Source organism: Erpetoichthys calabaricus, chromosome 5 (genome assembly GCF_900747795.2).
Source record: "Erpetoichthys calabaricus chromosome 5, fErpCal1.3, whole genome shotgun sequence".
NCBI lineage: Eukaryota > Metazoa > Chordata > Cladistia > Polypteriformes > Polypteridae > Erpetoichthys > Erpetoichthys calabaricus.
Genome location: NC_041398.2, coordinates 228292669 through 228319373, shown reverse-complemented (window position 1 = coordinate 228319373; position 26705 = coordinate 228292669). Strand labels below are relative to the sequence as shown.

Below are 26705 nucleotides of genomic sequence, written 5' to 3'. Positions count from 1 at the left end.
GTTTTGTGCCCATCCATACTCCGATTATCTCCTGTTGCTCTACTCATTATGAGTTTACTGTTCTTATGCGTGGGCTATCAAGTCTTCTGTCTGATTGTGACACAAAACTAAACTCCATAGTAGCTCTTTAACCATACCATAATTACGTAAACTAAAACTGAAACTAACAGATATAAAAATAAAATAGAAATGTCTTTGTGAAATAAAAAACGAAATTAAAACTAAAAATATATGATGAAGGAAAACTAAAACTAAACTGAATTTCCAAGTATGGTCAGAAAAAATATAGAAATAAAAACTAATATAAAAAAGAAAAACTATAATAACTTTGGTGCCAACCATATTGCTCCTTTATTAATGGTGCCAGCAAAAATAGAAATAGCACTTGGTGGTGTAAAAAACAAACAAAAACACTAGGCTGTAGTGCCTCTCTTGAAGTGTCAGGTCTGGGGTAGAGCTCTTTCCTGCACTGAGTCAATGACCAAATGAGACGCCACCTACCAGGAGCACATTGAATTTATAGCCCTCCTACCGCTAGGGGTGGAGTCAGATGCCCTCATTGGGCATCATCTCGGAGCTGTAGGTACAGAAAGAGACAATACTGCTAGTGACAGCAACCACTTTCATCTTGAGGTGGTATGAACCCTGAAGGTGACCCTCTGATGTGCAATATAAATGAATGTAAATACAAATGAATAAAAATAACAATTGTATGACTCATTTAATCTAAATCAGGGACACAAAGCGAGGGCTTTTTCAAGCAATGTTGGGGAAAAGACTGGAAACGACACTTGGATAATGTGGTCGTCCGTCTGACGGCCCACTTACACACCTATGAATACTATTTAAAAATATGGGGGGGTAATATTTGGAAGCACCATTGAATTTTATTTGCATGTCTTGAGACAAAAAGGGATGACGTGGATGAAAATCTAAATACATATGGATAGATTGTATAGACTCCAAACAGATAAGAAAATAGTGCACAATTCAATGTGACGACACACCGAAGTGCGTCCTGAAGTTTCCTTGTCCGCAGGCTCACAGCACTGCAGAAGAGCGGCGAAAGCAACTCCGAGCTGATCGCAGTCACGCTATAAGCGCCTGTCATTGATGGGTGATGCAGGGAACAGTATTACTTGGCCACTAACCTGGCCACAACACTGCCTGACTGCTGATTGTTGTACAATAAGTTACAGCAGTGAGGAAAAGTAATGAATTACATGTATAGTAAATCCTCGCTATCTGCAGATTCCGTCTTGCTGTTATAAAACTGATTTCAGATTTCATGACACCCTTGTTCTAAACGCCCCTTTATTTGCATTGTGAGAGTAAGACTAGACCATGATAAAGAGTTAGGGTACCCCCATAGTAACCCTGTATAATTAAATGGGATATAAACAAAAGAAAACACACAGCAATTTGTGGAGTCGTCTTCACAGACATGAGTTCATTGCAGAACTGCCTCAAGAAAGTGGCTCTTCTGGGCTTAACTCCTTCCGGCAGAAAGAGGTGGGTCCAGATAGACAGACACCAGAAGTGGCGTCAGTGGTGTTACAGCCATCGATCTAGTGGTCTACAGAGGGAAGAAGAGAAAAGGCATCCTGGAGTGGAATTTCAATCGCCAGGACCAATCAGCTGTCCCCTATGCGCAGGCACGTGACAGCAGATACAGTCTTCACTCTGGGCCATGGGCCAGCCATGTGCAGCCATGTGCAGCAGGAAAAAAAAATCTGAGAAGCCTATGGCACATGACCAACACGTGAGACTGAAAAGAAAAAAAAAAGGTCTGTAATGCCCTTAAATGTCCCCGGACTTCATGCATGCTACACTAAATGGATCAACGTATGTCTACCTGGTGTCAAGAGGCGTGGGTCAAGCCATTTAGCCTAATTCATAATTGGCACTGGGGCTTGAAATTGTTCCCCATGAACAAGGAATTCTCAGTAAGTGTGGATCATAAGCTTGAAATAATACAGAAAACACAAGAGAAATCAAAAATAAGAATCAAACAGCATGAACAGGAGCTGACACCTCAGGGCATCTCAGGACATTACAAAAACAACAGCTGCAGTGTCAGGGAGGCCATGTCCTTTTTTTCTCGACATTTAAAGAAACAAGGAAAATAGTTAACAGAATTAAAAGGAGCGGACAAAAGCAAATACTACATAGTTTGAGACCAATATAATATAAAAAGCAAGAGAAAACACAAACATATTCAAGAGCATACTGTAAGTGTTTCCCACCACAGCTGCAAGCACAAAAACTGTAGCACAAGCACAATACAGACAGCACACAGCAACTCCTTGTCTCTTCTTCTCTCTGTCTTCAGCACCTCTCTGCCTCCTCTACTCTTCCTGGAAAGCTTTGTCCTCATCCCTCCTGACTCTGGCTCCCAGAATGAAGACAGTGGGCTTCTTTAATGCTGCACCTGGGAGTACTTCCAGTGCCCCATTAGCATGGTCCAGAAGCAGTTCCAGGTGAGACAGAAGTTCAACGAAGTTGGACTCTCCACTTCCCCCAGCGCACCCTGTCAGCATCCATGGAACCCAACAGGTCTGAGTTGGCAAATTCCAAGTCCCATGATGCCCTGTGGGAATATGAGACACTGCTGCAACCCAGGGGGGCTGCCATCTAGCTAACCTGAGGAGATTTTCACACTCTCTCCCCTGGTCCTTCCATTATGAAGGCATCCTGGATGGGACCATTACCCAGCAGTCCACCACAAAGTTTAGAGGCACATTAACTGAACAGCATTTAGAGACATAACTAAACGCTACTCAAAGCAAACAATTGGCACAACAAGCCCTTGCCAAACTATGCCTAAAATAACATCTGTGTTTAAATCATCAGTGGAAGATGGAGTTGGTGAAATACTACCACTGGGTGTCATAACCAGAGATTACTGTACATCAGGCAAATTGACCAACTTGGCAAGCTTGACAGAAAAGGCTTCATCTCCTTGTCCTCTTGGCCCACCTCTTCCCATCGTAGATGACCATGAGCAGATTAATAATGATGTGCAAAGCACCCTGACAGCCCCAGATCAGATAGAAACAACAATATACAATATTTCAATAGAATGTTTCAAACATTAGCTCCTGTCACAGATGTGCATCCTGGGGACAGCTTAAAGCTCTACCTTCTCTCTGCTCCATACATCACTGCTGGTCTTACCACTCCCTTAAAAACCTTATCTTTAATGTCCACCTTAATTATTCTACCAATATTCCTGATACCTCCTTCTAATCTTTCCATCCATTGTGTACTCTGTGAGTGATCTCTGCATCCAGTTCTTCATCCTGGGTTACCGTTTACTTAACTGAAATCCTGTATCTGTGCTGGAGATATATTTTAAATTATCATAACTATTTGTGTTCACTTCAAATATAACCAAATTTGAAAAACACTGCTTTGTCATACTAAAATATTTTGATACCAAGAAAATGTAAATAGAAAAACAATTATCATTTGATTAACGTATTAAATATGTTTTTTTGTATAAATATTTTTCTGGATATGTGCAATGGTTGACACCATTTGGAACACTTACAGAGGTCACTATTCAGATTTAAAAACAATAACAACAACATTTTTCTATATAGGATATTTTCATACAAATAATGTAGCACAAAGTGCTTTACAAGATAAAAATAAAAAGTAAAAAAAAAACTAAAAATAAAAGTAAAATTAGGCAATACTAAATAAGAAAGAATAAAGTAAGGTCCAAAGGCTGGGAGGGCAGAAACAAAAACAAAAAAATAAAACCTCCAGAGGGCTGGAGAAAAAAAAAACAAAATCTGCAGGGGGTCCAAAGCCACGAGACCACCCAGTCACCAACGAGCAGTCTACCTAACATAAACAATCTCAGTCAGTCCTCATGGTTTTCAGGCTTCACATGAAAGAATTTGATGATGACAAGAAAAAGTACTCTAGTTTGTGTGCTATCAGTTAAGGGAGATTGAGTTTGTCTATCACTTTAACTTGATTAAAGAGCAGACAACATTTTAAGAGTAATTCATGCAGAAATACAGGCAATTCCAAACTTTCTCATACTAGAGTACCCTCAGGTGTTACATAACAGTTATGCAGATATTCTCAACAAAAACACAAACCCTCATCAAATTAAGAAGTTGGCTGAAGCAAATTGTCTGTATTTTCTTCCACCACTGACAACTGCAGTTGAAGGTTGATGTTATAGGCTGTTGTTCTGTATTTTTCATTTGTGTAATATAAGACCAACATACATGGTGCAGTCTGCAGGGGCACACCAGCTCCCTAAACCTGACACAGACAGACACCAGGCACAAGTTCAGCAGCACACACAGGCATTATTCAGTGGGAAACACTTCCCAAATCATTTCCCTCAGCACAAAACGAAAGCACCAATAATAAAAGCAGCACATAGCACTTGATTTCTTATTTTTTCTCTTTCTCTCCTTCCACATCCACTCCCCTTCCCAGTGTGGACGAAGTGTCGAGACAACAGCAGGCAGACCAATTTGAACAAACAGAAATCTTTTTATTTCTTTTTCTTCTTGGAAAGCAGAGGTCTGTTACAGAGCCTGTCAGCTTGCAAAAGACCCAAAGGGGGGGGGTGAGCGGTATTTTTATAATAGAGATCTTCAAAGAAACAGTTAGAAAAAAATAAGCTCAGTTTCATCCAAAGGTCATGGAACATTCTTACACAATTTGTTGATTACAACGGAAAGCAGAAATTCTAATCTTTTCTGATATTTTTAATTAAAGTCATCAGAAAATTTGTCATATGTTTGGCATCTTAATTGGACGATAACCAGACACTGCTGAGACAAGCCGGGAAGCAGCCAAGAGCTGCATTCCACACTAGCAGCCCTACTCTAAATAACCACGCTGTTATAATGATACCTAGCCACACAGAGAACATGCAGATTTTCATACAGAAGCTAGCAATAGATTTTAAATTCCATTCGACACTAGCAAGCTTTGTCTTCTCCCTCCCAACTCTGGCTCTCTGAATGAAGTGAGGAAGCCCCTTTTATGCTGCACCCAGGAGCACTCCAGGTGGCTCATCAGCATGATTCAGAAGTACTGCTGGGTGTGATGGAAGCCCGATGTGGTATGACTTCATCGCTCCAGCTCCCATGAAGCCCTGTGGAAATCCAAGCCACCGCTGCAAACCAGGGTGGCTGTCATCAGGTGCTCTGGGGGAGGTTGTGCCCTGTGAATGTCCACTCCCCCGGTCCTTTTTTTATGGAGGCATCCCAGCAGGGAAAGCTCCCCGGTCATCCATCATAATGGTTAGTTAAAACATTATGAACAGCTTTATGAAGTTGCTTTATCAATGCCCTTGGAAACACATCCACACTTGACAAATTTCTTTTACTTTTATTGAAAACTTAAGAATCATGTTGCTAAGTCTTTATGAAGTTTAGGTTAGAAATAATTGCTATAAGTGCTTCATTCTGTTTCAACATGAAAGAGAAAACAGCATGATTTCTCCTCAGTTGACACAATTTTGAAGACACCAGCGATTACACGGCCAGATAAGCTGTCTGCACATAGCAACATCTTTAGGATACCTGTTAAAAACATAGAAATGTACCTTTTAATTTTCTTAACATTTGTCATAGCAACAATAAAACTTACATTCGTAAAACCTCTTAATCCAGTTTAGGGTTGCTTGGAGTCTTAAGACTACTTGCCATCATTGGGTTTAAGGTGTAGGACATTGCCCATTTTGCTAGGCTTTAGTGGCACACTAGGAGGAGGAGAAGGATGTTGGAAGCATGTGCTGCCACACTCACAACATGATGAACCCCCTGGATTGGGACCCAAGTGCAGGGGGTGATACCTCAGCAACACACTGGAACAGTGTGAGCTTTTTACGATGGCTGGAGTGCCAATCCTGCCACCAACCCTCAGGTTTTCAACGTAAATTGGAGTACCTGCTTGCAGGGTTGGATGCAGGTTAGAGATAGATAGATAGATAGATAGATAGATAGATAGATAGATAGATAGATAGATAGATAGATAGATAGATAGATAGATAGATAGATAGATAGATAGATAGATAGATAGATAGATAGATAGATAGATAGATAGATAGATAGATAGATAGATAGATAGATAGATACTTTATTAATCCCCAAGGGAAATTCACATACTCCAGCAGCAGCATACTGATGAAAAACAATATTAAATTAAAGAGTGATAAACATGCAGGTATAACAGACAATATCTTTGTACAGTATAATGTTAACATATAATCCCCCCCGCCCCCAATCCCCGAGGGGGGGAATTGAAGAGTGGCATAGTGTTGGGGAGGAACGATCTCCTCAGTCTGTCAGTGGAGCAGGACATTGACAGCAGTCTAACTGGAGATGATACTGTTCAGTGGATGCAGTGGATTCTCCATGATTGACAGGAGCCTGCTCAGTGCCAGTCGCTCCGCCACAGATGTCAAACTGTCCAGCTCCGTGCCTACAATAGAGCCTGCCTTCCTCACTAGTTTGTCCAGGCATGAGGCATCCCTCTTCTTTATGCTGCCTCCCCACACACTACCGTGTAGAAGAGGGCGCTCGCCACAACCGTCTGATAGAACATCTGCAGCAACTTATGGCAGATGTTGAAGGATGCCAGCCTTCTAAGGAAGTATAGTTGGCTCTGTCCTCTCTTGCACAGAGCATCAGTATTGGCAGTCCAGTCTAATTTATCATCCAGATGCACTCCCAGGTATTTACAGGTCTGTACCCTCTACACACCGTCACCTCTGATGATCACGGGATCCATGAGGGGCCTTGGCCTCCTAAAATCTACCACCAGCTCCTTGGTTTGGTTAACGTCATACCCAGGACGGAGGAGCAATTGTAAGTTAAGGGCCTTGCTCAAGGGCCCACTAGTCCTTTTTAAGAAAGCTGATTTAACAGGGATGCAGACATCCAAGCTTCAACATCCCCCAGCTTCCATTACAAAGTAAGTGACAAAACTTTTTGTACCAAGACCAATCGGTACATCACTTCTGGACCCAGAACAAGACATTTTCTCAGTTAAATGAGATTGAGACAGCAAGAAGGCAGGAGACGTTGACATAACACAGAGATACCAAGGAAAGGCATAGGAGGAACCCTGAGAGTCACCTTCAAACATGAGAAGTATTCGCAAGAATACAAACTATGTTTTCACTGCAGGTAATGGGGGTCCATCTACCATTGGTGTTAGTCAAAAGCTGGACAGGAGGTGATCAACACGACTCAAAATGACAGAGTCTTTATGGGAACGTGATCAAGGAACAAAGTGCCAACCAAGGCAGGGTGAGATACACGAGGATTCTGAAAAAAGGAGTACGGACACATTTAATGTTAGACATAAGGCAAGTGATATTAACTCCTTTAGTGCGGATGTCGACTTTTGTCAAGATCAATATGATATGGAGGATGTCGCAGTTCACATCCATGGGTAGAGGGAGATAATTGGCTGTAAATGTTGACAAAATTCGCCCTTACGTTATAGGTAGACCCTCTTTTCTAGGAGGACTGTTAGACTTTTTGACTTGACATCTAATCCGTGTGTGAGTAGCATAGAGTAAACAATGTCTAGAATGGAATCGACATCTGGCAAGAGAGAAAAGGAAATGTGCAAAGCAAAATTTCTCAGTAGGTGATGTTTTGCATATTTGTCATTATTTTTGAATTGGATTGTGTCCAATTGTCACACTCTGATTTTGGTGCAAGTGATCTGGGGCCTCATGTATAACGCCGTGTGTAGAACTCACACTATAACATGACATAAGCACAAAAGCAGGAATGTGTGTACGCACAGAAAAATCCAGATGCAGGAATCTGTATGTACGCAAACTTCCACGTTCTTCCTCTACATAAATCACGATCAGCACGAAAAGTAACGCACGTGCACGCGCCTTCTGTCCCGCCCCAACCTCTCCCAGAATTACGCCTCTTTGAATATGCAAATCACTATAAATAGTCTTCTGTGAAAAGACAATGGGAAAAACACAGGGGAAAATATAAGAATTTCAGCGAATACCAAGTGGAGGCAAAGGAAAAACGTACTATTTGTTGGTTTAAACAGTGATATAAACAACAAAAGGAAGTTGATCGAGTGACAGAGTGTCGGAGAAACTCGAAAGCTCAAGTTCACAAAGTCGCACAGTGCCCAAAATAAAAAAGAAATCACATATCAAAGTCGCCGTGAAAAGGTGAGTCGTAGCCCACCGTCTGAGTGTCATATGAAAGCTTATTAGGGTACAGACAAAAAAAAATAGGCACACAGTCGGAAAAAGCACGAAATGTCAACTTTAATCTCGAAATTTCCACTTTCATCACGTAGTTTATTTTGCCATTAAAGTAGAACATCATAAACTTCATCTTAAAATCGTTTAGTTTACTAGTTTCTCAAATCCCATTTTAACTAAAGTAGCACGTTAAATGCGTTGTTCTGTATTTGATCTTCTATTTGCTTTATGTGTGTGAATCACTACCTGCTTCTTAAACAGGGTTTCTCTTTCTCCGACAGGACACATAATCCATTACATTCATGATATTACAGCTCTCTGAATAATTAAAATACTGAGATGTATACGTGATACCTTTTTCATGATGATAGGAATGAAAGCATGTTAGTAAACATGGGAACACGGTGGCGCAGTGATTGGTCGTGTCTCACGCAAGAGGCTTGCTGCGCCATGCGTGACCTTCAATAAAATAATTTATTACAGAAGTACTGTCTCTTTCAAACGTACTAACCTCCAATTCCTGTCCTTACTTTTCTTTCTCCAAATACCCAATCGCCTCACAATCAGCTCTGTAATAGACGTGAAGCCATTTGTAAGCTTAGAACGCAGATTCTTCAAAACGTTTAAGGAACATTGAAATATCTTCGTAGTAAATGTTTAATTATTCTATCCATCTATCCTTCCAGTGTCGCGTCAGCACCAGCAAGAATACAGCGCAAGGCAGGAACAATCCCTGAACTAGCTAGCGCTGCGGCACCGTGTCCTCACATGTTTAATTATTAACAATACATATTATTTAAATGAAGTTAAAGTTTTATCTGTATAATATAATCAACATATTTTGCTGCATTTCATCTTAAAAATGATATCGTCATCATATGTAAATACGCGCTTTATAAAGTGGCGCAGGTTGTGCAATATTATAACTGTAGTGCAAGTTTACAGTGGGGTAATTGTACTTATAAGTACAAACAGTTCTACAAGGAGCACTTGATGGACTGATTGAGTGCGTTTAGAGTTCTTGGGATGAAACTTTTTCTAAACCGCGAAGTCCGTACAGGAAAGTCTCTGAAGCGTTTTGCCATGGCTGAGGCAGCATCTGCTTCATTCTGTATACCAATAATTCTCTTTCCAATCAGCTGCTGCTGTGATTCCCCACTCAGATACAGTGATACAGTGTACTCCGAGTGGTGCAGTGAGAGTAATATGGAAAAAGATGATCTGCTGTGGCAACCCTTAACAGGAGCAGCTGAAAGAAGAAGATGCAGTGAGAGTAACAACGCTAAAGCAGTTATGGTATTTGGAATACTATGGCTATTCCCTGGACCATTATATTGCTGCAGGTTAATTACAATCAGATGCATTACACTAATAAACAATATGCAGTTAGTTTCAGTGTATTTATAAAGCCGCGCCAGGAATGTGGATCTAAGAAAGAAAGGGTGACCACACAGGAACAGTAGCACTGCTTTGACGCTGGGTGCCGCCAGTCTGCAAAACTAAGCGGAGAAACTGTGTACACCAGGGTATGAGGTACCATGGAAATGTGCGTGGCTTTACGGCAAGTTTAGGTTTTATACATCGCGATTTGAGCGTGGAAACATTCGTACGCAACATTTCTGTGCGTACACACCATTTATACATGAGGCCCCTGGAGATTGAGATCTGAATTAAAAGTGAGGTACCGGCATCAACTGACTGGTCCCCAGCTGGTTCACCATTGCTGCTGCAGCCAGAGACCTCTAACACGTGGCAACAAAACACTTCACACAGCAACAGACATTTTATGTTGATTTATGACAGAAACCATTGCTTTGTGTGCTTTTCAGAAGATGGCCTGGTAGCTGCTCGCTGCTGACTACCCCCAGTGCCCCACAATGACCTAAAAGAGTTAAATGTCAAATATTTTTAAAAGTATTTTATTACAGTTTGTGATAAAGTACTAAAGATGTTCACAACATTTTGACTAACCCAAAATTTTTGGTTTTACAGTATGTAAATCTTATATTGGAAATGACTATTAATAAGGTGAAATAGTTATTAATTTTATTTTTATTCTGATTTTGACATATTTATTATTTGTTGTTTACTGTTATACAGTATATTTATTTTGAAAACTAGAATCCATGTGCACAATGCAAAAATAAGTTTCTCAGCTTTTAAATTTTGCAAGAGTTGTATTAGCACGGCAACACTGTGTTTTCTTTTAAATTTTGGATTTCAGTATCACATATTTGATCAAAATAAAAACTTTTGTAAAATTATTATGGGGAAGATGTGACAAACAGTTTCAGTTCCCCAATTCTCAGCATCTGGTCTCTTACAGCAATATTGGTGCTTATTACCTCAGGAAGTTTTCCAGTTTACCTCATTCAAGTATTAAGCAAGATCTATATCTTTGATATCATGCTATCAAGCCAAATCCAAAGCAATATATGGGTCATGGGCAGTTCATAATATAAAGTTCAGTGGTAGCTACAATAGCCACAAACACAAAAAATAGAGACACGATGAAGCAAATGGTGATTCTCCTCTTCATGTTTCTAATTCCTGAAGGTTAGTTTTGACTGCTTTGAAACATTTCCTTTGAGCATAACTGCAAATATCTGGAGGTGTCTTATGTTGTAAAATATTCAAATACTTTATTTTATAGGTGGATGTGTGGAAATTATTGGTGGCTGGGAGGTTAAACCACACTCAAAGCCGTACATTGCATTTCTTAGTACTTTCTGTGGTGGCGCTTTGATTAAACCAAACTGGGTGCTGACAGCCGCACACTGCCATGAGTAAGTACTACTAGCTTTTCTGTGAACATTTTTATGGATGGGTGTTGTGGTAGGTGAATAAGTAAATTACAAATTTAATATGCAAATAGTTGTTTTCTGAAAACAGAATCAAGGTGATAGAGTTGTCAGAGGAATGGCAAAGAATAAAGTAAAAATTGTCTCAAGCAGAACAGACTAGAAGCTGCTACCAGAGAGGTATAAGCCGTCCAGATTCCAGATCTTAGCACTGCTTCATAAAAGGGGCACATGAGCTTTCTCATCAATTTATCCCTACTTTCTGGAGGGGTGTTCATTACTCATTTACTTTATCCTAACCTTGGAAAAATTATGTTGGTAGCTTCTCTAAGACGAGGCAGAGACGTCATGTTCAGCTTTGAGTTACATTTATTTAACTGTTGAGTTGTGTATTCAATCCTTTTCCTTGTGTTTAATAATTCATTCTTTTATGGCTTCATGTAATAAATTGTAACAGATTATTATACACTAACTAAAAAGTCCAGCTGCAAACACTGAAATTGAGTTGAAAGGCTATATGGACTACTTTTAAATTGGGAAATCATATACTTACTATATTGTGAAAATGTTTAAGTGTTAATTTTCTTTGTCTTATCTTTATAACCAAATATCAGGAAAAACATATTTGTGATCCTGGGAGCTCATTCACTGACTGAAAATGAAGAAACAAAGCAGTTTATTAGAGTGAAGTCTGCTATCATTCATCCACAATATAATCCCAAAAAGTACAGCAATGATATCATGCTCCTTCAGGTAAGCATTTGTTGAATCCAATTTTCTGAAATGTTTCTGACCCAAGTTAAGGTATCACTTATGAAATAATACCAGAGGCTGACCATATAGTACTTCCAATTAGCCAATGTGGAAATGCTCTTCAATGTGATTTTCATTTTTGACTGAAGTCTTGGCAGATCACAGTAGGTTAAAACTGTTTCTGACATCTCAATATAATTGTTTTAGCATTCTTGAATTAATGTCCAATATAAACTATATTCAAATCTCTGCCATTGTGTTCGAAAGGTACTAAGATATGTAACACAGTGGGCTATCCTCAAATGATGGTCCATTGTAGGATTGTAGAGGCTCAGAGCCAATGCTAACAGTATTCAGACAAAAGGGGGAAACAACTCTGGGAAATGTTCAAGTCGATCACAGGTCACAGTTGCACAAACAAAGTCGATTTAAAGTGGTCATTGGCAAACCAGAGCATCCATTCATCCATCCTCTTCCGCTTATCCGAGGTCGGGTCGCGGGGGCAGCAGCTTGAGCAGAGATGCCCAGACTTCCCTCTCTCCGGCCACTTCTTCTAGCTCTTCCGGGGGAATCCCAAGGCGTTCCCAGGCCAGCCGAGAGACATAGTCCCTCCAGCGTGTCCTGGGTCTTCCCCGGGGCCTCCTCCCGGTTGGACGTGCCCGGAACACCTCACCAGGGAGGTGTCCAGGAGGCATCCTGATCAGATGCCCGAGCCACCTCATCTGACTCCTCTCGATGCGGAGGAGCAGCGGCTCTACTCTGAGCCCCTCCCGGATGACTGAGCTTCTCACCCTATCTTTAAGGGAGAGCCCAGACACCCTGCGGAGAAAACTCAATTCAGCCGCTTGTATTCGCGATCTCGTTCTTTCGGTCACTACCCATAGCTCATGACCATAGGTGAGGGTAGGAACATAGGTCGACTGGTAAATTGAGAGCTTCGCCTTGTGGCTCAGCTCCTTTTTCACCACGATAGACCGATGCAGAGCCCGCATCACTGCAGACGCTGCACTGATCCACCTGTCGATCTCACGCTCCATTCTTCCCTCACTCGTGAACAAGACCCCGAGATACTTGAACTCCTCCACTTGGGGTAGGATCTCACTCCCAACCCTGAGGGGGCACTCCACCCTTTTCCGGCTGAGGACCATGGTCTCGGATTTGGAGGTGCTGATTCCCATCCCAGCTGCTTCACACTCAGCTGCGAACCGATCCAGAGAGAGCTGAAGATTACGGCCTGATGAAGCAAACAGGACAACATCATCTGCAAAAAGCAGTGACCCAATCCTGAGTCCACCAAGCCGGACCCCCTCAACACCCTGGCTGCGCCTAGACATTCTGTCCATAAAAGTTATGAACAGAATCGGTGACAAAGGGCAGCCCTGGCGGAGTCCAACTCTCACTGGAAACGGGTTCGACTTACTGCCGGCAATGCGGACCAAGCTCTGACACCGATCGTACAGGGACCGAACAGCCCTTATCAGGGGGTCCGGTACTCCATACTCCCGGAGCACCCCCCACAGGATTCCCCGAGGGACACGGTCGAACGCCTTTTCCAAGTCCGCAAAACACATGTAGACTGGTTGGGCGAACTCCCATGCACCCTCCAGGACCCTGCTAAGGGTGTAGAGCTGGTCCACTGTTCCGCGACCAGGACGAAAACCACACTGTTCTTCCTGAATCCGAGGTTCGACTATCCGACGGACCCTCCTCTCCAGAACCCCCGAATAGACTTTTCCAGGGAGGCTGAGGAGTGTGATCCCTCTGTAGTTGGAACACACCCTCCAGTCCCCCTTCTTAAAAAGGGGGACCACCACCCCAGTCTGCCAATCCAGAGGCACTGTTCCTGATGTCCATGCGATGTTGCAGAGACGTGTCAACCAAGATAGCCCTACAACATCCAGAGCTTTGAGGAACTCCGGGCGTATCTCATCCACCCCCGGGGCCCTGCCACCAAGGAGTTTTTTGACCACCTCGGTGACCTCAGTCCCAGAGATGGGGGAGCCCACCTCCGAGTCCCCAGGCTCTGCTTCCTTATTGGAAGGTATGTTAGTGGGATTGAGGAGGTCTTCGAAGTACTCCCCCCACCGACCCACAACGTCCCGAGTCGAGGTCAGCAGCGCACCATCCCCACCATACACAGGTTGACACTGCACTGCTTCCCCCTCCTGAGACGCCGGACGGTGGACCAGAATCTCCTCGAAGCCGTCCGAAAGTCGTTCTCCATGGCCTCCCCAAACTCCTCCCATGCCCGAGTTTTTGCCTCAGCAACCACCGAAGCCGCATTCCGCTTGGCCTGCCGGTACCTATTAGCTGCCTCTAGAGTCCCACAGGACAAAAGGGACCGGTAGGACTTCTTCTTCAGCTTGACGGCATCCTTCACCGCTGGTGTCCACCAACGGGTTTGAGGATTGCCGCCATGACAGGCACCGACTACCTTACGGCCACAGCTCCGGTCAGCCGCCTCAACAATAGAGGCACGGAACATGGCCCATTCTGACTCAATGTCCCCCACCTCCCTCGGGACAGTTCTGCTGGAGGTGGGAGTTGAAGCTACTTCCGACAGGGGGCTCTGCCAGACGTTCCCAGCAGACCCTCACAACACGTTTGGGCCTACCAGGCCTGACTGGCATCCTCCCCCACCATTGGAGCCAACTCACCACCAGGTGGTGATCAGTTGACAGCTCCGCCCCTCTCTTCACCCGAGTGTCCAAGACATGTGGCCGCAAGTCCGACGACACAACCACAAAGTTGACCATCGAACTGAGGCCTAGGGTGTCCTGGTGCCAAGTGCACATATGAACACCCCTATGCTTGAACATGGTGTTCGTTATGGACAATCCGTGACGAGCACAGAAGTCCAATAACAAAACACCACTCGGGTTCAGATCGGGGGGGCATTCCTCCCAATCACACCCTTCCAGGTCTCACTGTCATTGCCCACGTGAGCACTGAAGTCTCCCAGCAGTACGAGGGAGTCCCTAGAAGGTATGCCCTCCAGCACCCCCTCCAGGGACTCCAAAAAGGGTGGGTACTCCGAACTGCTGTTCGGTGCATACGCACAAACAACAGTTAGGACCCGTCCCCCCACCCGAAGGCGGAGGGAGGCTACCCTCTCATCCACCGGGGTAAACCCCAATGTACAGGCTCCAAGTCGGGGGGCAATAAGTATGCCCACACCTGCTCGGCGCCTCTCACCGGGGACAACTCCAGAGTGGTAGAGAGTCCAGCCCCTCTCAAGGAGATTGGTTCCAGAGTCCAAGCTGTACGTCGAGGTGAGCCCGACTATATCTAGCCGGAACCTCTCGACCTCGCGCACTAGCTCAGGCTCCTTCCCCTTCAGAGAGGTGACATTCCACGTCCCAAGAGCCAGCTTCTGTAGCCGAGGATCGGACCGCCAAGGTCCCCGCCTTCGGCCACTACCCAACTCACACTGCACCCGACCTCCTTGGCCCCTCCGATAGGTGGTGAGCCCATGGGAAGGGGGACCCACGTTGCCTCTTCGGGCTGTGCCCAGCCGAGCCTCATGGGTGCAAGCCTGGCCACCAGGCGCTCGTCATCGAGCCCCAGCTCCAGGCCTGGCTCCAGAGGGGGGCCCCGGTGACCCACGTCCGGGCGAGGGAAAACGCTGTCCAAATTTTGTATTCATCATGGAGGTTTGTTTAACCGCTCTTTGTCTCATCCCTCACCTAGGACCAGTTTGCCTTGGGTGCCCCTACCAGGGGCATAAAGCCCCGGACAACAGAGCTCCTAGGATCATTGGGACACGCAAACCCCTCCACCACGATAAGGTGGCAGTTCGAGGAGGGGCAAACCAGAGCATCCAAAGGAAAATTCCCACACATACAGGGAGCGAACACAGACTCAATATAGACATGCCTTGGTGGGATTCCAGCTAGTGACACCAGGCCCCTGAGTCTGCACTGCTAGTCCCTTTCATTCAAATAATTCCATATTTATTTTGTTGGTAGATCTCACTGATGTGGTCATCTGACTCTCTCAAACCTTCTGTCTGGGCTGCCCTTTAGGTTAATGTATTTTCATATTGTGCTTTGCATTTAAACATGCTTTCTAGTTGTGTGATGTCACACTGTATGAATCAACTGATAACCCTTCAGAAGCATTAGGGCTTGAAACACAGATTTTCTTTGTTTTTATGTTTTACTTCATTTTAAATAGACCTGTTAAGTAGGTAACAATTAAAGGTTCCAACATTACAGTTTTTGGTTTGGTCTCTCTAGAGAAGGTTCACCTGATCATTTGTCCCATGCTTTTTTAGCAAGTATTTAGACCCCTTCACTTTCTGCACATTTTTAAATGGATAAATGTAACATTTTTGTCCATCAATCTCCACTAAATAAGTCATAATGACAAAGTCAAAACATGTTTTCAGAAAGGTTTGCAAATTCATTAAAAATCAAAAACTGAAATCTATCAGTCATGTAAGCATTCAGACACTTATATCAAACACCCCTTTGCCAGCAATTACAGCTTGGAGATTTCTTGAGTTAGTGTCTACAAGCTTTGCACACCTTGATTTGGGCAATTTATCCTGTTCTTCCTGGCAGGTCCTCTTAAACTGCATTAGATTAGAGGGGAAACATCTCTAAACTGTTCTATGGGATTCAAAGACTTGTCCTAAAACCACTGCAGCTTTGTCTTGTTTGTAAGCTTCAGGTCACTGTCATGCTGAAAGGTGAGCCATCGCCCCAATTTGAGGTACCGTGCATTCTGGAGCAGGCTTTCTTCAAGGACCTCTCTGTATTTGTCAGCATTCACCCTTCTTCAATATTGACCAGTCTCACTATGCCACTTAGAAAAATACATGATGATGTCTTCGCCATAGGGATGAAATCAGGCAGAACATTGTCTGGTCCTTGCCAGACATAGAGCTTGGAGTTCTCATCAGACCACAGAATCTTTTTTTCATGCTCTTAGATTCCCTTAAATGCCCTCATAGGCCTTTTACTGAGAAGTGGCTTCCAACTACCCATTCTACCATAAACACCTAACTGACAGAGTGCTGCTGAGATGGTCATCCTTTCGACAGGTTCTCCAAACTCAGAAGAAAACTGAATCATTCTGAAATTCTGTTAGAATGATCATTGAGTTCTTGGTCACCTTCCTGTCCAGTTACTCAGTTTGGCCAATCAGTCAACTCTAGTAAGAGTCCTGGTCACTCCAAACTTGTTGAATTTCACAATTGTTGAGGACACTCAAAGCTTTAGATATGGTTTTATGCCCTTGTCTTGATATATGCCTCATCACAATTTAATCATGAAGGTCTATAGACATTTCTTTGAACTTCATGGCTTGGTTTTTGTCCTGCCATGTAGTGTGAATTGTGGGACCTTCGATACACAGGTGTGTGTCCTTCTAAATGATGTCCAATCAATTCAATTTGCCAATCAAGTTCTAGATACATCTCAAATATAATTAAAGCAAACAGGATAAACCTGACCACAATCTGGAGGGCCACAGCTGATGTCTGAATACTTATGTGAATAAGAGATTTCAGTTTTGGATTTTAAATAAATTTGCAAACATTTTGTCATTATGAGTTATTGAGTGTACATTGATGGACTATAATAGCAAAATGATCTATTTAGAATTAAATGTACAACACAATAATGTGTAAAGAAAGTGAAGGGGTGTGAATACTCTCTGAATCCCATTTAAGTTTATAGTTTCAAAATCTTGGCTATCTGAGAAGCAACTAGCAAAATAACCAGCAAGTAACTCTTTTCTATTTAAAAAGACATCTGTGATTGTTGGAAGAACTGGAGGTTCACACAAGAGGAAATATTTGGACACCAGCTCGGTTTAATAAATGCAAGTCTAACAAAACACACACTTAATGGCTGCTAAATCAACAAAAAAAAAGTAGTGTCCTAATGAGGAATGTTTCTCTCTGGTTTCAAACCTCACAAAATCATGGCTTGAAGGAGCTCCGTCCTACAGTGCATTCTCATAACGAGAGAGGCCTCCTTCTGGGAACTGCAGGATATTTAGTGGGGAAACCTGAAGGGACCGTCTTCTTGGAAACTGTGAAGGAAGAAACAGAGGATAAGGTTAGCTGCAGCGCCCCCTCTCTATCTGAGGTGGAAGCAGATACCTCAGAAGAGCCCAAAGGATGATCCACTCTTGCTGCTCACATTGATGAGAACTCTTAAAAAGAAAAAATTAGGTTGAAATTTGAAGGTTCCTGGAGCGCTCCTATTAGTCACACTACTTGAGTATTTTATTCTATTTATCTTCTAGTTCTCTGTGTGGTGACTAAATAACATTCTAGTGTTTGTGGAAAGCGTACCATCATGCAGATTTCATCAGTGTCCCCATGTTCTAGCTAAAAACTCATTTTGAAGTAGCAGCTGGAACTAAATATTTATTTCTGCCTCTACCCCACTTCTGTGATTTCACTTTTAAAGATAATCTGACTGGAATGTTTTAAATGTTTTATGCTCACTTTAAATAATTTAATTAATTAATGTGTTAACACACTTTAATCTTCATACAAAGTACTGTATGCATATTAAATGAATTACTGGAGAGACTTTAGTTTTGGTTCTGCAATAATGCATCTATTACTCATTTACCACTATGCAACAAAACACTTCTTTGGGTCTTCATAACACATGCAAAGCATTAGTAAAGTGTGTATTTATCTCGGCAATGTGACTTTCTAACAAAACTTCACATTGGAGTGCTCTGAGGTGGCTTCACTGAGACCCATTTCTCTTGATATTCCATATTTAGTATAAGACCTGTGAATCCTTCATATTAACAACTCATTTTACCATCATGTCAGTATGTGACACTGCCCAGAGATGAATAACCAATCATCTACTGATGTTTTATAAGTGTTATGAAGAGCAAAATTAGCCTTTGTTAAGGTCTTGGTATACACAGTGCATCCGGAAAGTATTCACAGCGCATCACTTTTTCCACATTTTGTTATGTTACAGCCTTATTCCAACATGGATTAAATTCATTTTTTTTCCTCAGATTTCTACACACAACACCCCATAATGACAATGTGAAAAAAGTTTACTTGAGATTTTTGCAAATTTATTAAAAATAAAAAAATTGAGAAAGCACATATACATAAGTATTCACAGCCTTTGCCATGAAGCTCAAAACTGAGCTCAGGTGCATCCTGTTTCCCCTGATCATCCTTGAGATGTTTCTCCAGCTTAATTGGAGTCCACCTGTGGTAAATTCAGTTGACTGGACATGATTTGGAAAGGCACACACCTGTCTATATAAGGTCCCACAGTTGACAGTTCATGTCAGAACAAAAACCAAGCATGAAGTCAAAGGAATTGTCTATAGATCTCAGAGACAGGATTGTCTTGAGGCACAAATCTGGGAAAGGTTACAGAAAAATTTCTGCTGCTTTGAAGGTCCCAATGAGCACAGTGGCCTCCATCATCCGTAAGTGGAAGAAGTTCAAAACCACTAGGACTCTTCCTAGAGCTGGCTGGCCATCTAAACTGAGCGATCGGGGGAGAAGGGCCTTAGTCAGGCAGGTGACCAAGAACCCGATGGTCACTCTGTCAGAGCTCCAGAGGTCTTCTGTGGAGAGAGGAGAACCTTCCAGAAGGACAACCATCTCTGCAGCAATCCACCAATCAGGCCTGTATGGTAGAGTGGCCGGACGGAAGCCACTCCTTAGTAAAAGGCACATGGCAGCCCGCCTGGAGTTTGCCAAAAGGCACCTGAAGGACTCTCAGACCATGAGAAAGAAAATTCTCTGGTCTGATGAGACAAATATTGAACTCTTTGGTGTGAATGCCAGGCGTCACGTTTGGAGGAAACCTGGCACCCTCCCTACAGTGAAGCATGTCACTGGCAGCAGTGGTGGCAGCATCATGCTGTGGGGATGTTTTTCAGCGGCAGGGACTGGGAGACTAGTCAAGATAAAGGGAAAGATGACATCCTGGATGAAAACCTGCTCCAGAGCCCTCTTGACAACAGACTGGGGCGACGGTTCATCTTTCAGCAGGACAACGACCCTAAGCACACAGCCAAGATATCAAAAGATTGATTCAGGACAACTCTGTGAATGTCCTTGAGTGGCCCAGCCAGAGCCAGGACTTGAATCCGATTGAACATCTCTGGAGAGATCTTAAAATGGCTGTGCACCGACGCTTCCCACCCAACCTGATGGAGCTTGAGAGGTGCTGCAAAGAGGAATGGGCGAAACTGGCCAAGGATAGGTGTGCCAAGCTTGTGGCATCATACTCAAAAAGACTTGAGGCTGTAATTGTTGCCAAAGGTGCATCGACAAAGTATTGAGCAAAGGCTGTGAATACTTATGTACATGCGATTTCTCAGTTTTTTTATTTTTAATAAATTTGCAAAAACCTCAAGTAAACTTTTTTCACGTTGTCATTATGGGGTGTTGTGTGTAGAATTCTGAGGGAAAAAATGAATTTAATCAATTTTGGAATAAGGCTGTAACATAACAAAGTGTGGAAAAAGTGATGCGCTGTGAATACTTTCTGGATGCACTGTAAGAGTAAATGAATAATAGATGCATTTGCACAGCACCTAAACTCAAGTGTTACCAAATTATCAAGTGGCTTGCTGTAGGTTAGGGCTTAGTACCTTCAAATTTCAACTTGATGCTGTTTTGGAAAATTTTAGACCTGCTTGATTAGTGAACTTGTTGGGCTAAATGGACTGTTCTTATCACTATTGCTCTAATGTTCTAAATAAAGCACTTTAAAGCTTTCACAACAGTGTTTAGGGTTGACCATCTTCATTTAATCCAATCATTTGAACCATCTGATCAAATGAATGTAATATTCTAATCATTTTCTTTATGTTCTTCTGACAAAGCTGAACCAAAATGCGCAACTGAGCAAAAGCATTTCAACTGTTTCACTTCCTAATTTTGGAGAAGATGTCAAAGCCGGGACAAAATGCAGTGTCGCTGGATGGGGAGCTACCAGGAATAATGGGAGCACGGTGGACAAGTTGAGAGAAGTGACTGTTACCATTATAGACAGAGATGACTGCAATGGCCCCAACTATTACGAAAAGATTGAAATAACACGTAACATGCTGTGTGCAGGAAATCCAAACGGAGGAAAAGACGCCTGCCAGGTAAGAACTCTGCATTCATTCAAACATTATTTACAAATATCTTTGCTTGTCAGTTTTTTGTCTTTTATTACATGTTGTGATTTGAATTATATTACCGGTTGTGTAGCATAAATGATTTATTCTATCCTGACTACATCTGTGCTCTGCTGGACGGTAGCAGGAAATATTTTAATAGGGAATCAGAAACATAACAAAAATGTAATCCGGCAATCAAAACAAGTTCAAAAGCCAAAAAAGGAAAAAAATCTGTTATCAAATCAAATGCGAAACTGTAATTTGTTTAATTAATTTCTATGAATTTTTTAAACTGAGGATAGATATCCATATACATTCATATCACATGGAAATTGCTTGCAAACTTAATTTGAACCATCAGATATGAGAATGATAATTGAAATTGAGTAACTTTTAATAGCAGTGTGAATGTAGTTTCAGCAGCATAAATGCATCCATCCATTATCCAACCCGCTATATCCTAACTACAGGGTCACGGGGGTCTGCTGGAGCCAATCCCAGCCAACACAGGGCACAAGACAGGAAACAAACCCTGGACAGGGCGCCAGCCCACCGCAGAGCACACACACACACACACTAGGGCCAATTTAGAATCACCAATGCACCTAACCTGCATGTCTTTGGAGTGTGGGAGGAAACCCACGCAGAAACAGGGAGAACATACAAGCTCCATGCAGGGAGGACCCGTGAAGCAAACCTGGGTCTCCTAACTGCGAGGCAGCAGCACTACCACTGTACCACCGTGCCACCCCAGCAGCATATAGCAACTTAAAAAGTCAAACGGACCTGGTCTGGACTCTTAACTCATTTTTACAATCACGACTTTTCTGTAGCACTGCTGTTTCATTTTGGGGGTTGTATTTCCTTCCAACTCTAGGACGGGGGGTGGGTTGTTGCTCCATGCCCTCAATATGGAACAACCATATACAAGGGGGAGTCAAGCTAAGGTTAGAAAATGGGATTTATCAGAAAATGGAACGAACCTTAATAAACCTGATCATGTCATTTCTCAATGGAGTCCCCACCCTTCACAATGCACTTGTGCCATCTGCCTGGATTCCTTGTCAGTCACTCATGCACCGCTTTCTTCACGTTATCATCGGTCTTGAATCGACGACCACCCAGGGTTTTTTTTATGTGGTCCAAAAAGGTGGAAATCACACGGTGCCAAATGTGGTGAATAAGGATGATGTGGCAATACCTCAGATTTCAGTTTCTTCAGACAAGCCTTGCTGTTCTTAGCAGCGTGTGCCATTGTCTTGCAGCAAAAGGACTCCTTGAGACAGCAATCCCCACTACTTGGATCAAATAGCAGGCTTCACATTGGTCTCCAGCAAGTCACAGTAACTTGCACTAGTGACTGGAGTACCCCTCGGCATGTAGAGTTCGACAATAACTCGGGGTGCATGAGTGGCTGCAAGGACAAGATGAAACCTTTTATTCTGCTGGAATCCAAGCACTTCCAGGTAGGGGGTGCAAGTGCATTGAGAAGGGTGGAAAAGACATTGAGAAATGACATGATCAGGTTTGTTAAGGTTCACTCCATTATCTAATAAATCCCATTTTCTAACTTTAGCTTCACTCCCCCTTGTATATTATGCTGAATCATACATATATAATAATTGAACAAAAAATACAGTATATTTTCATTTAATTATTAACATTTAGATGTCTATAAATAAGCATATATACAGTGCCTATAAAAAGTGTTCACCCCCTTGGAAGTTTTCACATTTTATTGTTATACGGCATTGAATCACAGTGGATTTTATTTGGTTTTATTGACATTGATCAACAGTAAAAGACTCTTTAATATCAATGTGAAAAGAGAGGGATACATTAATTAAAAATTTAAAACACAAAATAATTGATCGCATAAGTTTTCACCCCCTTCAAGTCAGTATTTTGCCAGCCATGACAGTCTTGAGTCTGTGTGCACAGGTCTCTCTTTGTCTCTTGTGGCAGATGGCCGGGACCCATGCCCAGCAGGGATGCCCCTTTGTCACTGGATCCGGGGGAGCAGCCATGGGAGCCACGTTACATCCCTTGGAACCTTTGTTGGCAGCCCCCCTGGGTTGCGTTGGGGCCACTTTTGTGGAACACCGGAGCTCATCCTAGAGTGGCCCCGACACAACCCAGGGGGCTGCCAACAAAGGTTCTGAGAGATGTAGCGTGGCTCCCATGGCTGCTCCCCCGGATCCAGTGACAAAGGGGTGTCCATCTTCCACACGGGTCCCGGCCATCTTCCACACTCTCCATCACCTTAGTAAACCTGGACTCTGCACTTCTTCTCAATTCTTTTTCTTTGCAAAGCTGTTGAAGCTCTTTAAGGTTGCATGGAGCTCATGAATGAACAGCATTTCGTACGTCCAGCCACAAGTTCTGAACTGGATTGAGAGCTGGACTTTGACTCAGCTGCTCTAGGACCTTCACGTTGTTGTTTTTAAGTCATTCCCATGATGCTTTTATTTTGTGTTTGACCAGCAGCAAGCTCTCTTGATAGGTTGGGTTCTTGCTTTGTGCTTCTCTTGAGCTCAAGCTGCTTTCCCTGAAGATCATAGAATGCCACACTGGCTACTATGGACTGGTAGAACATTTCCAGCAGTTTGCTGCACAAATCAAAAGACCTGGGTCTCTTTAGCAAGTACAGTCTGCTCTGGTCATTCTTGTACAGTGCCACTGTGTTGTCAGACCAGTACAGTTTGTTGTTCATGTGGACCCCCAGCTAATTGTAGCTCTGCACCACTTCCATGTCCTCCACGTGAATGGTGACTGGTCTCAGAGGCTCTTTAGCTGCTAGAAGTCCACCACCAGCTCTTCTGTGATGTTGATATTCAGTTGCAGGTTGTTATCCCTCCACCACAAGACAAAGTCCTTAACATCCTTCCTGTACTCTGACATATCTCCTTTATTAATTCAGACTATGATAGAGAAGTCATTTACAATTTTTGTAGGTGGAAAGTGCTGGTATTCTACTGGAAGTCTGTTGTGTAGATGGTAAACAAGAAGGGAGACAGGACAGTTCCCTGAGGTTCTCAAGTATCAAAGAGTCCTTTCCTGTTTTTCAGCATCAAAAAAGCCAAATTAAATCTATTATGTTGTATAACAATAAACTGTGAAAACGTACAAGGGGGTGAAAACATTTTTATAGGCCCAGTATTCATATATCTCTGTGTAAATACTGGACAGTGTTTGAGACATATAATTATATAAATCTTTGTCAAATAAGTAATCATACAAAAAGAACACCTTTACAGTCAATAATTTGTTTTGCAATGCTGTTTTTTGTTTTTTTTTTGTAGGGAGATTCAGGGGGCCCATTATTATGCGATGGGGTCTACAGAGGAATCGTCTCTTTTGGTGAAAATTGTGGGCTGCCTAACAAGCCAGGAGTCTATGTGCTGATTACAAAAGAATACCTTGAGTGGATTGAAAAAGTAATTAGGCAATATGGTTAAAATTCATTTCTGTAAATGCTTTGCCTTTCATAGTAAGAATATATTTTCAGAATATTTAGCCAACCTGTTCTGTGATAATCGCATTTAATGGAATGCTTACTCATTTATGCTATTAAATTTAATAAGAGTAATTTGCAGCTAATGGTTAAATTCTTTTGTATGTTTTTGTCTAAACATTAATAAAATCAAAGTCAGACTTTTTTCCTGTGGTTTTCTGTTTATTTCTATTTACTGATGTATAATTCTTTAACACAAGAAATTGAAAATGTATTGCACATTTCAATTCACTGTGAGTTTCAACTGAGAATTGACTGGCTAACTAATAACAATTGAAACTGAACTTACAAAGTTAGATCAGCTTGGTTGTGGCCAGGATGTTCAAAGAGTATATGCATGAATTATACTTTAAAAAGAAGGAGCCCGAATAAAGGTGACACCAATTTAAGAATGAAAAAGTATATGTCGAGAATTCTAAGAAGAAAACTAATAGAAAGAATGAATAACGTGAATATGTAGGAGGCAGTGTTAGAATGTTAACGGTAATAGTAAATTTACATACAGTTAGGTCCATAAATATTTGGACAGAAACAACTTTTTTCTAATTTTGGTTCTGTACATCACCACAATGAATTTTAAATGAAACAATGCAGTTGAAGTGCAGACTTTTAGCTTTAATTCAGTGGGGTGATCAAAACGATTGCATAAAAATGTGAGGCAACTAAAGCATTTTTAAAGCTAAAGCCCCTGAAATGAAGGGATTGTGTTAAAAAGTGCTTTAGTTGCCTCACATTTTTATGCAATCGTTTTATTCACCCCACTGAATTAAAGCTGAAAGTCTGCACTTCAACTGCATCTGAGTTGTTTCATTTAAAATTCATTGTGGTAATGTACAGAACCAACCAGAAGTTGTCTCTGTCCAAATATTTATGGACCTACCTGTAAGTGTTTGCTTAACTTGAATAGAATATGAGCTTCATATTGCTACATAGATAACAGAATACTCGTTTATCATGCTATTCCTACTCTATTTCTACTCTTGTCCAGGGATTCCAAAATTCTGCAGCTATAGCTCCAGAAAAAGTTCAGGGCCCTCATGTATAAACAGTGCGTACACACAAAAACGTTGTGTAAGAACGTTTCCACGTTCAAATTGCAATGTATAAAACCTAAACTTGGCGTTAGGTCACGCACATTTAGCTCATACCCTGCCGTACGCAAGTTCTCTGCTCAGTTTTGCAGACTGGCGGCACCCAGCGTCAAAGCAGTGTTACTGTTCCAGTGTGGTTATCCTTTCTTTTTTAGATCCACATCCCTGACGCGGCTTTATAAATACACTGAAATTAACCACATATTCTTTATTAGTTTAATGCATCTGATTGTAATTAACCTGTAACAATATAATGGTTCACGGAATGGTCAAACTATTCCAAATACCATAACTGCTTTAGCGTTGTTACTCTCACTGCACCTTCTTCTTCTTCTTTCAGTTTCTCCCGTTAGGTGTTGCCACATCGGATCATCTTTTTCCATATTACTCTCACTGCACCACTCAGAGTACTTATTTCACTGTATCTGAGTGTGAATCACAGCTGTACAGCAGCTGATCGGAAAGAGAATTATCGGTATACAGCATCAAGCACACGCTGCCTCGGCCATGCTGTCTATTGAACTGCTCTCATATGACAAACGCCTTTCCTGTACGTACTTCGCAGTTCAGAAACAGTTTAATTCCAAGAACTTTAAACGCACTCAATCAGTCCATCAAGTGCTCCTTGTAGAATTGTTTGTACTTATAAGTACAATTACCTCACTGTAAACTTGCGATACTGTTATAATATTGCACAAATTGAGCCACTTTATAAAGCACATATTTACGTATGATGGCAATGTCATTTTTAAGATGAAATGCAGCAAACTATGTTTATTATACAGATTTAACTTTAACTACACGGTTGCACAGCGCTAGAGGATTGTACCTGTCTCGCGCTGTATTCTTGCTGGTGCTGACATGACACTGGAAGGACAGATGGATAGAATAATTAAACACGTAGTATGAAGATATTTTGATGTTCCTTTAAAGCTTTGAAGAATCGCGTTCTAAGCTTATAAATGGCTTAACGTCTATTACAGAGCTGATTGTGTGGCGATTGGGTATTTGGAGAAAGAAAAGTAAGGACAGGAATTGGGGGTTAGTACGTTTGAAAGAGACAGTACTGCTAGAATAAAGTATTTCATCGAAGGTCACGCACGGCGCAGTTAGCATCTTGCGTGAGACATGAACAATCTCTGTGCCACCGTGTTCCCAAGTTTAATAACATGCTTTAACTCCTATCATCATGA

General features: G+C 42.2%; 1 protein-coding gene across 1 annotated transcript; it reads left to right on the top strand.

Moving 5' to 3' along the window:
* Window positions 1-10715: 10715 nt before the first annotated feature.
* LOC114652308 (granzyme A-like) lies at window positions 10716-24554 on the top strand. Its single transcript, XM_028802628.2, has 5 exons — window positions 10716-10786; window positions 10884-11016; window positions 11646-11784; window positions 20626-20892; window positions 24210-24554. Exons 1-5 carry the CDS (start codon window positions 10741-10743, stop codon window positions 24363-24365), a joined length of 741 nt encoding a protein of 246 aa, XP_028658461.1. The 5' UTR covers window positions 10716-10740; the 3' UTR covers window positions 24366-24554.
* The last annotated feature ends 2151 nt before the right edge of the window (window positions 24555-26705 follow it).